General features: G+C 34.7%; 1 protein-coding gene across 1 annotated transcript in view; it reads left to right on the forward strand.

Moving 5' to 3' along the window:
- Positions 1 to 6819: 6819 nt before the first annotated feature.
- LOC124356954 (vesicular glutamate transporter 2.1-like) overlaps positions 6820 to 15108 on the forward strand; it is a 35017-nt gene continuing 26728 nt past the window's right edge. The window contains exon 1 of the mRNA XM_046808287.1: positions 6820 to 7240. Within this exon, the coding sequence (XP_046664243.1) occupies positions 7218 to 7240 (23 nt within the window). The 5' untranslated portion in view covers positions 6820 to 7217. The remainder of the gene's footprint in view (positions 7241 to 15108) is intronic.

Consider the following 15108-nt stretch of genomic DNA (forward strand, 5'->3'; position numbering starts at 1 on the left):
GGAACGGCATTCTTTACAAATACCAAATTCAGCACACTATAACAACAAAAAATGCTTTTTAATTACCTTTGGGACTTTGTCCTTTTTTTTTAAAAATGGGGGATATAGGGGTAACCCCAAAATTTCATATGGTACGCCCCATCACTCGATACCTAAAAAAGCAATTTTTTAGTTGTTATAGTGTACTGGATTTGGTATTTGAAGAGAATGCCATTCCAGGGATATACAGCCGGTCCCACAATTTTGCCCAACTCCGTATAAAAATATGACTCAAACGCTTAGTTTTTTATACACACACACTCACACACACAAGCTATACATTTTTTATGTCATGAAATAAAATTGTCCTAGTTAGTAAACTAATATTAAACGTTGTTTCTTATTTTACAACATGAATGTCAAATATCATAACTTAACAACAATAATACAAATTTTAAATTAAACTGAAATCAATCTAAAAAACTGTAATAAACTCAAGAAAACTATAAAGTTTAAGTAATTCTAATTTGAGAAAACCAGTTTGTGATGCAATTTTTTAGACGCATGTAATTCACAACTATTTTAAAGCTATACATAGTATAGATATTTTCTATTTTGCATTCTTACTAGATGAATGTGTAATATTTAATACTTTACAACTAGCAATAACAAATTAATTAGTTGAATATTGATAGGTACACTGTGTTAGCCATTATGTAGTGAATGTACAATTAAATTCACTATTATAAAATACGTTTATATATACCTACAAGAAATTTAACCCTCAATGAAATTATTAATTATAATTACATGTATTTAATTTGTCTAGTCAGCGAATGATTAAATTACATCAATTAATTCACAAGACCATATTCTAAGAAAACTACATTCTTTTAAACTTGTTTTATATAACTTCTTTCTACCTTATCTATAACTAACTTATCTATAACTACCTTTATATAACTGCGAGGATCTTATCAAACAGAATAAGGGGGAGAGTCAATACAGTACAAGGTCGATGGTACTGATAAAAAGTGCAACGTCACAGACAGGATTCCTGCGCTATCTCTAACTCAGACTCAAAGTCCAACGTCTGAGACCACTCGCCCATCGGCTCTCTTGTATTAAAAACTATTATTTTTTATATTTTTAGTGGCCCATGTTGAATGTAGGCCTACTCTCTCCTGTAATTAGGAAAATAGATTAACCTAAGTTTAAGATATTCAGGAACAAGAACCTAACGTTTAGTGACTTTATTTAGTAGGAGGACATCCCAATTTTTAGTGGGGGATTCATTTAGTTAAGGCAATGTACTTTGACTTTTTCCGTAATGTTGTCCATGTTATGTCAGAGTTTCTAATGGCAAGGACGTATAGCCAGCAAGGGGGTCCAAGCGGTCCAGAACCCCCAATTTTTCATTGTTTCAATAACTTTTTATGTAAACGATTACTATTTTTTAAATAATTCAGTATTACTGACATGTACTGCTGAAAGAGCGTTCTCAACACAGCTACGAGTCAAGAACTTTTTAAGGAACAAAATGAGGCCTTACTTTCTGTCCACTTTGGACACAATTGTCTTGACCTCCCCCCCCAAAAAAAAATTTCCTGGCTACATTATTGTTTAATGGATTGACATTTAAATCTGTGAGAAAGTGAAAAGCTTTCCCATGCCATGTGTGAGGTTTATGAACATATAAAGGAATTGCAATCTCTGTATTTAATACCGTTCTCTGTTTCAATCAAATATATATTTCTCATGAACTTCAACAAGTGCCATTCGAAAACATTAAAGAACGTAATTCTTGCCTAGCATTACTGTAGTCAATCAACCATAGTCAATGACATTAAATTCCTACTCAGCATATAAATCTGTTGTTGTAACTTGGATAAGAGCCTTAACATAGGAGGCATTATCTAGTACGGAAGTATGAATGATGCATACAAGCTGTTTATTTTGCATGGATTCACTTATTCCGTGCTTTTGGCAAAGGCAACCTAGAATAAAAATGTGAACTCAATTTTAAGATTCTAAAAACATGAAATTGTACAGTAATTTTAAACCTGAATTTCAATGTATCAGTTAAAGTTTTTTTTTTTTTGATTGAATATTATGCCTGTATATTTTATGTAGCCTTTATGTGTTTCAACTATTCTGTGTGTAAAAGAAAACTTTAAAAACATTTTAAAGATTGTATACAACCATGTATAATGGTATGGTTATTCAAGAAATAAATACAAAATTATACATGCAAAAACATAACCGTGAATTGTATGTCAAAAATACATTTTTCATTAGAGATGTTTTATACCAATGTGGCCTTTAACATTCAACATGAATCAAATTTTCATGAATTAAAAACCCGTTAAAGGTATTATAAAAGAGCTTTTATTTATAATATTGACGAGTTATTTTTTAACCACTGAAGGACTGTTGATATTTCAGACTCTTGTTGTGAGGAGGTAATCATTGTAACTTTTGTTTATTGTAGGAATAAATGTGCTAATAAAATGATACTTTGTATGACAATATTCAGTGTATTAAATGGGTACATGTATATATTATGAATACAATTAAAACAAAAATTAATAGCTAGAAAAACACACTTTGGCAACATATTCCATGTTGGTCCATGTTGCTCCGTGTCCAGCTCTGATGTTATTTTTAGTGATTTTAAGAGCTCAAATCTCCACACTCAAAGCTCCTGGATAGACTCCAAAAGACACGTTACATCAGACAGTGACTACAAACTACCATATGTTCCTTCGAATATATGTGTAAGGTGGGTAATAGTTATTGAAAGAAGCACTTCTCAGCAACTTATTCTGTCTCATAGCTCCATGTTATAATTCAATGAGATCCAGGAGGGGCGTTTTCTGGTATACAGACGTAGACTAGGGAACTTCCCACAGCAACTCCGAGGTAACTTATGGTGATATGGAAAATTCCAATCCCTGTACTCAATCCTGTCCTGTCCTGTCGCTCAAGGGCAAACACAAAAATGTGATGTTTCCTTCTATTTCTAAGGTAATTTGTGGTAATTGAAAACAGTCACGTCTGCAATTTACTTTGTCTAGCTTCTCCATAAGGTTTTAGATGTAGAAAAGCTTCCAAATTGATTTACTGGACAGATAATTGTTCAATCCTACAAAACTATAGTCGCATGTTTCTGGAGCAGCCATCTGAATATTTACAGGGTGTAATTAAGTCCTGACATACCTGTATATATTCGAAACAGATTGAAATATCAATGTACAATCTTCACAATACTTACTAAAACACTTTTCTGGATTTTTTGGAGGGAAAACAAATTCCCCCCCCTTTCAAAGGGACTAACTAACCTTAAATTTTCAAATTGCAACCCCTATCTTGTTATATGCACAAGACAGGGGCATTGTCCTTAAAGATTATTATTTGTTAGCGTTATTTGCCTATAAGTTTTGATAGAAATCCCATAGACATGTTTTCTTAGTGTCATTGTGTTTCTTTTTAATTGACCTTAAAGGGCATATTGCAAGGTATTGCAATTTGAAAATTTCAACTCCCCTTTGAAAAGGGAAATTTTTTTATCCTTCTACAAATCCATAAAAGTACTTAAATAAGTACGGTGTATATATAAAGTTCAGTAGTTTCGGAAAACAAATTGTGGACATATATAAAAAAGAGACAAAAATGTTGAAATGTATAACATCCTCCTATTTGGAGCCATTAAAGAAAATAAGTCAAGATATTTTTAGAGTCACCAGAACCAATGAAATGCTTTCCTAAGATTATAAAAACAAATTAATTGATAAAGTACACTTTGCTGTTGGAGCAGAGACATAAATTTAAATTACCTAAAATATGGTTGCACAAAATAGCAAAAGTACTCGTAGACCTACTAAATAATGAATTAACCCAAGAAATTTGTTGATGTTGCTATTGAAATAAAAAAACAATTCTTATATTCTTAATAAATGTTTTGGAAACAATTCAAGAAAAAACGAATTATTTATGTGTCCCTGTCCGTTCTTATAGTATGCACAAAATAAAATTTAAAAACATTGAGGCCGGTTTACCATTCTCTCTCGAAGGGATCCTCTAGAAAATTAAATTCTCGCACTCAAAATCACATTTGTATCATACATTATGTGACGTGAACAGCAAAATTAGCTTGGATGTAATTAACATAGTTCAAAAATAACAGTATCGCCCTTGAATGACCCTTGATTTGCTTGAAGCTAACAGTCCAGACATCACGACTAGCAGCGTCAGCTGATAGAAACAATTAATTGCCTTCTATGAAAAGCAAATGATCTATACTCACACTCTCGCCGACACCTCGAATAGTAAACAAATAAGGCTATCAACAATTTTAATTTGGTAAAGTAAGGAGGGCAAATTTTTGGGTCAATTCATTTTATTACATATTTAAATATGTCGACAAACTAAATGGATTTTAAAAGTAGTAAAATTCATATGATTTGTCAGTACTTTGGAAAGAAAAAACTTTATTTGACTACTATGAAAATCACATGTCATGATGACGATCGGTTCTTCTTGTTTTCTGCCTTCCAAAAGGAAGCGATGTCGGCGAGGAAGCCTCCACGCTGTCCCTATCTACTAAGTCAATTAAAGTCTGCTATTTCTAATAATGTATGGTTTTAGGTCCCTGATAACAAAAACTCTTCCAAAAGTAGTGGTCGCGGAATAATACAAAAGTACCGATTTGTCTATAAAATATACATATGAAAATATGTTTGTCCATACAGTACCGTGAACTTTAAAACACGTGTTTACATTAATTGCGCAGGTTAAAACGTAGCTGGCATTGCTATTTGGTTTCTTATCAAACAATTCCATTGCAGGTAGTAGATATATCGTAATCACGTTTAAATTTGACAGGAATTCGCATTTTGTTAATACGGTATCTCTCATTATATGGAAAGTGTTTTAAAAACAAGTGGTGGACACTTTGAAATGCCCTAGGCAAAGGTCTTACTAAACCGTACTAAATGCAACAAAACGTCATGAGAATTAGTATTTTTGATGCCATTCTTCATCCATTAAAGTGAGGTACGACTCGGCATACATTTACATTTGCAAATCTTTCAAAAATGACCCTACCTCTCCACTCCAAAGTGCATTTTGGGGTATTTTGGGTGTAAACATTATCTTCCCGAATTCTTTGAGGTCGAAATATGGGGTTTTCGTTAAAACGAAGAAGGTAGATTTCTCGGTTGTGCCGCTATACATCGCGGACGGATAATCTGCCTCCCTATGTATATCTCTCATAACATTGTGTGGCTGATATATTTTTGGCGTTGGCTTTCTGTCACCAAGTACTAATTTGTCTTCCAGGAGATATGTTATAGAAGTTCTCCGTGCAAGCATGAGTCAAAATTCATGTGCATAGATAGAATGACATTTTTTGCTTGCAATTAATCCTTTCCTGAAGCTCATCCTAATATTCTGGACACCTGCCGCCAAGCGCTAATGGAGAAAATTAAGTTCATTAAATATTATATCCTGACGACGAGCGACTTTTACTTCTGTGTATGAGTGCTCATACTTAAATTATGTTTCTATCTGAATACTTACCTGATATCTGGAAGTCATAAAGTTATTTAATTAAACATAACTAAGAAGGTATTTGGGGCAAGAAGAGAAAATGACAGTAGATGGTGAAAACGATGCCACCTTGCAAAAGATTATCTACTCTTGTGAGTTAGTTTTGCCACGTTTGAACAAATGAAGGGTCAATGTTCAGAAAAATATATTATTAGGCTACTGTTGGAATGGTAAAAACCTTAGTCATAGGCTTACTGTCAGTACAATGTTCATTATCTTTTTCTTACAACAACGACTACTAATTTTCTATGCTACTAACAGAACTAACATATTCTTAGATGCTTTAAAAGATTTTTGCTCTAAAAAGTCTTTAAAAGCATCTAAGAATATGCTAATAGTCCTTGCGTCGTCAAGACATAATCTCCCAGTTTGCTTTAATTACTCAACTGTGTTATTCAACTATTGATAGTGAGTGGCCGTGGCGGCCGCAGGCAGCAGTGATGTGCGTGCGTACGCATAGCGACAGTCCAGCGCGGCGTGGCGCCAGCGCAGTGTTGCCAAATTTCAAAACTCGATCATTACCAACTGCGAAAATATCGTACTTTCGGATAAAAGTATCCTACCATTTACATTTTAGGAAAAGCTACGTTATATTTTTATTATAAATTACGTTACGTTTTGGTTTCTTTTATTCAGATGCAGAAGATGCAACAATGTCAGTTTAATTTACAGAACAAGCACTAACAAAATACCAAGTAAATTACTAAATGAAATACAGAGAGGTAGTTTAAACTATATCTTGCTATTATCTACATCGACACTTTATTGCACTGTTAGTGCACTGCTACTGCTGATTCCATCAGTTTTAACAACCTTTGTGCCTCACTCTTTGTTTAAATTGGTACAAAATACCTTTAAGGTGTGATAATGTATTGACTAATGGTATGGTCAACTAATGACTATCGTACAGATAGGCCAAACGTTCTGTACGCTTGGTCAAGGCTGTACTAGCCATCCACGGGACAGTGACCTCGCCTACGTGTTGTCATTCTTGGATTGATTTTAAAAGAACTGAACTATCGAAACAACTTTTGTTTTAATATAAATCAAGCTCCGATGTTCTTTGAAAATACGCCCCTCTCCTTCGCTTAATCTCTTATCTGGCGGCCAGCCGGCTCGCAGATTACTTGTCCTATCTAAATATTGTACCGGTGCATAGAATTGTCGTACTCTTACAACGATTGTCGTACCTCTGGTAACACTGCGAGGCGTGCGCAGTACGGCCCGGTATGTCGTGGCCTTGGCGTCTATGGAGCATGGGCACGTGACAGAAATGCGAAATGCGATGAGAAACCGTTACTATTCTATAAACCCATACCAAAATAACGTGGTCAGTTGGTATTAGGTTCCAGTAGTCTGGTTCCATGATAGCAGGTACCAGCAGACAGTGTCGTTGATGTCCCAATAATTTAAAAACCAGTTAGAACGTTTTAATTAGACTTTTACCAGTGCGGTATCGGCGGAACAATACAACCTACCTGTTACTGAAATAAGCGGGTGTTGCTGGTAGCACGTTATCTGGGCAGTACGTTACCACTGGATAACCCTGTTGCTGACACAATACGTAACACACCGCCCATCTCTGAGCGACCGACAACAAGTGTACAGTTGGTGTTTGTTCGCGCGCCATGGATAACCTTCCTCGCCGCGGGTAAGTTGGTTCTTCTCATTTGTATAAGTGCAATTTAACTCTCATAGTATAGAAAGAAGAGTATTTCTTAACCCGTCTATTCTAGAAATTTAATATTAACGAGACAATCGTGCTGGAATAATATTATATTCTGATGGTAATAGGATATTGCAATAATATTAGGATCAGAACATATTGTAACGGCATAATGTAAACTTTAATAACACTTTTATATATTTACTATTACTTAATCCATCTTAATATAAACAGTTTGACTTACTGGATAAGGAAACTTTTTTATACAGAAAATGTAAATCCTGTGGTACTTCAGAGAAAAAAAAACTATTCGCATACTAAATATCAGCTTTAGGAGCTCGAGACCAAATCAGAGAACCTTAATATCTTATCTCGGAACTATCTTAGTCCTGACTTACTGATACGGGAAAACAAGGGAATTTCTTTTCGTGAGGTTGGCAATGAGTCCACATGTGAGTGAGACAAGATGCAACTGTCGAGCCACAGTAAGTAGGCCAACGCCGTTGATCAGGTTTCAAAATCTGATCCCAAAACCTGTATGAATAGATTATGTAGGTTCCAAAGAGTGGAAGTCATCAGTGATGAATCAAAATCTGCAAATTTTCTTGGTTTATAAAATATATAAACAATGTATACAAAGTCTACGAAATTTGTTGCCTAATTATCAAGTTTTTTCCCGTAAAAATCCTACATAACTTATAAGCGGCCACTGCCTTTGACAGTAAATTTTTCTCAATCAGTGCAACTTTGACTAATTAGATAGGCCATTATTTTGTTGAGTGAAAATGGCGGAATTCATACAAATTTGGTAACAATTTCTTTTTAACTTCTGAAGCAGTGAAACAGCTATTGAATTATTATGCATTTAGAAACGTCGTAAGAATGGGAAAATACTTATTTTCAAGAACAATTCAAATCAAATACCATAGAAGATTATTTAGAAATTATATTTTAAGGCTAATTGAACCTTTTCAACGTTTGTGGGGGCTACCAACCGGTAGAAACACTTTAATAAGAAGTTCGTGCGGCATGTTTCATATTTTGTTATATTATTCGAAAAAGCACAGAGAATATAGGAAACCCTTATTTTAAATATATTTTGGTCCATAAAAAATCATGTTCACATGACACACATAGTTAGGCTTACTTTAAAAAATGTGTTGGTTATCATTTGTAGCAATAATGCTGTAAACGTTTATATTTTTCAATATTAAAATAAAGTTTTATATATTTTATGAAAAACAGTTTAAATGCGATCCTTTCCTTTGAAAATTTAAGAGATACGCGTAAAAAGAGATACCGCCCTTTTATTGAAATTTCTTTAGATGTTATAAATTTCCACTTTTTCAAAATATATATACAGTATATACAGGACAGTTTTGGTAACGTATATGAATGTGTGGCACTAAAGGAAATTCATTTCTGATAAATATAATATTACTGTTAAATTTAGTTTTCAAAGGTGTAGAAAATGGTGTATTTGTTGTAAAACCTAGTATTTTTATATTTTTGAAAGGTTGAATACACAAAATCACAAAGTTCAACAAATTCACAAAATGGTTCTTCTTACAGGAGATTTTAAAACATGTACCATACATTACAGGTTTACTTTTAAAATTTAAAGATTTGGTCTCGGGAACTCTTATTTAGACATACACCGTAAAACTTGTCTTTATTTGCAATACAATTAATCCGAGAAATAAATTTCCTACACTTTTGTCATAAAGGTGAAAGTTTTATCGAATGTTACGCTATTATTAACATACATTATACAGAGACAGAAACAACGAATAATCCAACCCTCAACTACTCCAGCACTGTTTTATACATTGTATTTCGTACCAAAATCATGTTTATCATCACTGTCATCTTGGCAGGAATTAAAAATGAAAATGAGGCAGACTCGGCGGAGTTTATTTCCAAACTATCCCACTTTCCTCAAGCCAAATTGCTGAAATCAACTGTTAGATCATGACTACCTTAGTCATATACTTGTGAAGTCATGTATAATCCTAAGGATAATCCCTTAACCATTTATATTTGATCCTGAACCGATCTAGTGAAGTAGTTTTCTGTGGTCAGGATCAAATACACATGCCCGCATTTAATAATTGTGCGCCCCTGAGCCTTCAGAGTTTATACGTCTCCCATCCCTATCCGCATCTTCCCATCATCCACCAGCCACCCCCGTATTATCTGGCAGATATAAATATATAAATCATACAAAAGGTACCTCGCTATCTTTATCATACGAGTATAACTAACATATGTTTTACTTCGTGGTTGTCTACTAAATATCATGAGATTTCTTCAATAAAATCATCTCTTAGTTCTGAATTTTACACAATTAAGTATAAAAATAAAAAAGCAGGATTTTAAAATAAGAATTATCTATTGCCCTAGGATTATAGACAACAATAACTACAGTGACAAAAATGTTGGTTTTAAAAAGCCTCCCCTTGAATTTAATACTTGACCTTTAGCTTATTTAAAAGGCCGTTTCTTAAGCTTACCTGTGTGCAAAATCGCGAACTACTTAAACAAAACTTAGACTGATTTAATGCAGAGCACTGCAAAAGGAAAAGATGAAAAGTGTATATTGTAAATAATTGAATTAGCAAGAAACTAGTTTTTAAACCTGCCGATGGTCCTAAGCCCTCGAAAGAAACTGTCATATATATTAAAACAACAGTATTATTACGGCCTATTGCAATGCTAGGCGGAAGCGGGCTGAGCAGTATCGTTACAACTCCACCATGTTTTAATAACCACAGCCCTGTTTTAATTGTATTAAATGTTTAACCACAGCCGTGGTTTGCGTGTGTCAATGAGTCACGGTAAATGAACAAAATATGTTTAATAAAACAGGCTTTAAAAATTAAATAAATAAGAGTAGTTTATAACATTTCACGCCCAGAATAATGACTTTAATAATAATTAATAATCTTTTATTCGTTCATTGCAAAGTATGTACTACACGAAGTACGATGGAACACGGCAATAATAGTTTTGTATAATAAAATTCGCATAACTTTAAATAAAATTCAGTAATCAGAAACAGTAAAATGTCAAACTAAATAATAATAAACTTTGTGATATAAGAGGAATGTTAAGGCATCAAATTTAATATATTTATGTCAAAAAGACATTTCTTTATAAGATAGTCACTTAATGTATTTTTTTTTAAATCAGGTGGTTCGTATACAATTTTATCCCGTTATTAAAATTAACAATTTATTAAAATTTTGAAGCATAGGTATAACTGAATGGTCCTTTTTTCGTAACTACGTGTGTAGTAAGCCGTCACTGTAAGCTGCCTCCTCCCTCTTGTAGGGTACAAGTGAAAACCTTCATTTTAGAAAAATAGTTCGTAATGTGATTAGAAACACGTATAGCAATCGTACCCCGTACAGACGGTCCAGGAAACGTTATAAAAATAAACTCCGAGAATAGTTTTTTACAGAAAGTTCTACCGTTCACTTTTGAAATGGTTCTCAAGCACCATTTTTGTAGTTTTAAGCTTCAGGGCGTTCCCTTACCCGCAGCACTCGTGCATGTCCCGAGTTGAGACCCGCCATAGAGTCCAGGTGTCGCCATGATAGACTGTCACCCTCACGACTGTAGACCAACAGCTTCAGGAAGTTCGCTCGCCCGCAGCACTCGTGCATATTCCGGAATTGATACCCGCCATAGATTTTTTCTGTAGATTTTGTCAATATAGAATTTGTTCTGAAATAAAATGAAGGAATGAAATTATTACCAATTAAATGTAACAGAAGCGCCATGTTGTGCAGCATATACAACTCAAATTCAGATCTTTGTTTAAAGGTTATTTTTGACGATGGAAGGATTGTGAAGGCAACAGGATTTTCCGGACATTTGCCATCGTTCAGTGAAACAAGAAATCAGTAACACTGATATACTGTTACTGATTACTGTTACTATTACTGTTAATGTTACTGAACGATGGCAAATGTCCGGAAGAATCCTGTTTCCTTCACATTCAGCGTTTGATGTTTGTTGACAACACTGTATCTCCCAGTTTCCATGAGTTCGTGAGGGCACAGATAGTCGTTGGGCCTCGTGGCTAGTGCTCTTGTATATCCCGAGCATCGATGGTCTCAAGTTCAGACCAGCCCTGTGGTCGAGATGCCTTGTTATATTGTAACAAGAGAAGTAGACAAACAGGTCCAGTGAGTTCCTTTGTCTCGCAGCACTTATTTCTTGGTTACTTGTTCTTGCTGGCGCGATTTTGATCGGTACTTTCTAATTGAATTTATCCTCCAAATCAATTGAGGTGTGCAAATCTTTTCTAGATGTTCCTGTAGTTCGATGAGTTGGCTTTGCGCTTGGGATAACAAAATATAAGATTCCGGGACAGTTATACTATTGCTTGTAAACAATGCGAAGTCTGTTAGAGAGATTATACCAGACTAGATGTTTTCCGAAGAGTTATCTTGTAAACTTAGGTTTGCCTTTATGTACATTTGTTTGGTGCATTTTTTCTCTCTCTAGACATTAAAATCTAAAACTTCACAATGTTCTGAAGATGCTTTACTACCTTCATAACACTTAGGTGTCCTATCAGGGCTATTAATTTTACTGTCTTGTCAGTTCCTTGGTAGACATAGCTACGCAACAGGTCCACCTTTACCCATTCCATGAATTGTAACATTTGATTCTCTAAATTTGTATTGGTCTACAGCTATACACGGTTTGCCCGATCTTGTTTCTTCAACGGTAAAGACCATATTTAATGAATACACTGCAGAATTAATTTTAAGTTATATAAACAGACAAATAAAAAATAAAACACACACAGAATTTCTTCAAATTATATAACCATTTACGGATAAAAACACATAATATTAACTGTTACGAACAAATTGTAAAACGGAACCAAACGCAATATGTAGCTACGCTATCTGCCAGAGATTCGAGTAACTATTTAAAGGAGGTAAATACAAATTAAAGAGTCCATAATTAAAAAGCCTATTCGCTGCCAGTTGTAATTGAACCATGACCAGCTCCTGATTGGGGTCAAACGACCCTGCCACTTCTCTGAGAGTTAGATGTCATACAGCAGTCCCTCTTGGTACCACACTATCTATGTCCTAGTTCTTCAATAGTGTGGTCAGTAGAAAACATTGAGGTTAGGTAGCCTTTTCTGTAGATATGAATATACTCATTATGTGAAGATTGAATAATGATTAAGTGTTCATCGAAGAAAAGAATTCAATGTTTCAACGGGATAAACACAGAACTTGTTAGAATTAAAAATTAAAGTAAATTTAATTTAATAAATGTGGACCAATGAAAAACCCGCAGCGTTGGCCTACCAAAATAAGAGCTGTAACCAGGCCCGGTTTGACTGGGTTTTCGAATAATTTTACCGGGGCACGGGCCCCCGAGCCATAATTGTACGGTTTGGGTGGCGGTACAATACATGACGGTGCCCGGCCGAATATCTTTACTGGGCCTCGCCAAAGCTGAGTAGGGCTCTGGTTGTAACCTTAAGAGCTCCATAACTTGACCAACGCTAAATTTTCTGGACCACCCAGTCAAGAATAGAAGTTCAGAAAGTAATTTGATAACAGCTTGTATTCGTATGCTTGAAAATCTTAAAATTACATACATACAAACACTACACTTTTAACCTTTTATTTTAATAAAAGTTTAATCGTAATCGAATCAAAAGGTTCCAAGTTATGGGTTTTGAAAGTTGCATTTTAGTTGAAAAGCGCCAAAAACCGGCAACGTTTTTCTCTGTTATTGAAATAAAAAGTGAAAGTGATTCCTTTTACATTTTATGCTTTGTACGTCTTAACACAGAAATAAACAAGTTGAATTGTAATGTAACTTCTTGTTAATATACATTCACTAATTAGTGCGTAGTTACTGTGCAAACTCGGGTATCTACACTTTGTGATCCGAAAGTATTAGAGAGGTGTGCGGCCCCGGCGCTAGAACATCTAGAACAACATATACAAACCTATTTACATTTAGATGAGCGCGCCGCCCTCTTTCAGACAACCTTGCAATGGCATTCTTGAGTAATATAACATAACATATTATAATTATTTTAACACTTTTGTAGTATTTTATTATGGATATAAAATAATAAATTTTTGCCACCCTCCAAATCAAGCTTGCGAATGCCTATTTTGATCCTGATCAAGTGTTAATCCAAGGTTCGTGAGCCGCTTAGGAGCGGAGGAGATATGTCCCCATGTTTTCTAGGGTTGATCTTCGATTTACGATGATTTGAGGATTGATACTGCTTGATATACAGGCTTATTACAAAAGAATGGTGCGGTTTCGAACATAGTATGTAGAAAATCCAAATTACTTACAGTTAATGTTGTTTATTCATCTAATTTGTAGTCTCAAACAGTTTTTTTTACAAAGTTGATAAATTGCAATATGTGCGCCCTTAGTTGCTCGACGAATTTCCAAACGATACGCAACTTTTCTCCTAGCATTTGTTAACATTTATTCGGTTATGGTTGTTATTGCTTCATTAATCCTGTGTTTTAAGTGGTTCAGGTCGCGAATTTTTGTGGATATACGACGCTTTTGATGTAACCCCACGAGAAAACATCACAAGGTGTCAGATCTGGACTCCTTGGAGGCCACAGCATAGGTCCTTGCCGGCCTATCCATCGAGCTTCAAATATTTCGTTCAAAGCGTCCGTGTCCAATGCACTAAAGTGTGGAGAAGCACCATCTTGTTAGAAATGAAGTTGACGAATATTTTCGAGTTCATGCAGCTGAGGAAAACAATAATTGGTTAACATGTCAGCTAAGAAGAAAGGCCCCATTACGCGATTTTTCATCACACCACACCGAACATTAACTTTAGGCGAATCACGTTGTTTCCCAACAATTACGCGTGGGTTTTAAGAGCCCCATATTCGTAAATTGTATCTGTTAACACATCCATTCACATGAAAAGTAGTCTTGTCTGTACAAATTATATCATATAAAAATGATTAGTTTCCACTTATTCTAGCCAACATTTCCACAACGAAATTGTAATGATTCACACAATCATTGGGTTTTAATACCTGCAATATCTGGATTTTATAAGCGTGTAATTTGAGTTTTTTTTATGAACGGTTTGTGAACTGTTGTTTTTGGAATACGTAATTCAACGCTTCGACGAGGGATGGACTGCCCAGGACCACTAATTGCCTATTGTTTAATAGTTCAACCTTTTCGTCTGGTACACCTCGTATGCCAGTTGATTTCTGTTTCTTAACAGATCCAGTTTATTCGAATCGTTTAAACCAACCTGTAATGTTTTTTGTGTGGTGGATCTCTTCCAAATTCACGTCGGAACGCAGATGTTGAACTAAAAAATAACAGATTTTAATTCAGCTAACAATAAAACACGCTTCGCTTTATCTTTATCCGAGAACGTAGTCACTCACTAAACTCACAGCAACAACAATACAAGAACTAATTTTGAGGTTAGAATAGCCTATAAACAAGCTATTGGGTTGGAGGCTCCCAGAGATACCAATATAACATCTAGAAATGTCCCTACTCTCTTCCTATTACCTATGAATAACAATTACTGAAACCTCGCCATTCATTATGACAACCCTGTATTTTGGAACAGTGAAAATACCAACGTTTAGTCATCTAAGCTTATTTGATTGAAGTTATTTTTTTATATCGAAGTTATTTTACTCTAACTGCATTAACTGAACGAGCAGTATCGTCCAGTCCTATCTTCCCACGAATTACTGAAACCTCGCCATTATTTTATGGCAACTCTGTATTTTGGAAAAGTGAAAATACTAACGTTTAGTCATCTAAGCTTGTGATTAAATTTATATTTTATATTG

Source organism: Homalodisca vitripennis, chromosome 3 (assembly GCF_021130785.1).
Source record: "Homalodisca vitripennis isolate AUS2020 chromosome 3, UT_GWSS_2.1, whole genome shotgun sequence".
NCBI lineage: Eukaryota > Metazoa > Arthropoda > Insecta > Hemiptera > Cicadellidae > Homalodisca > Homalodisca vitripennis.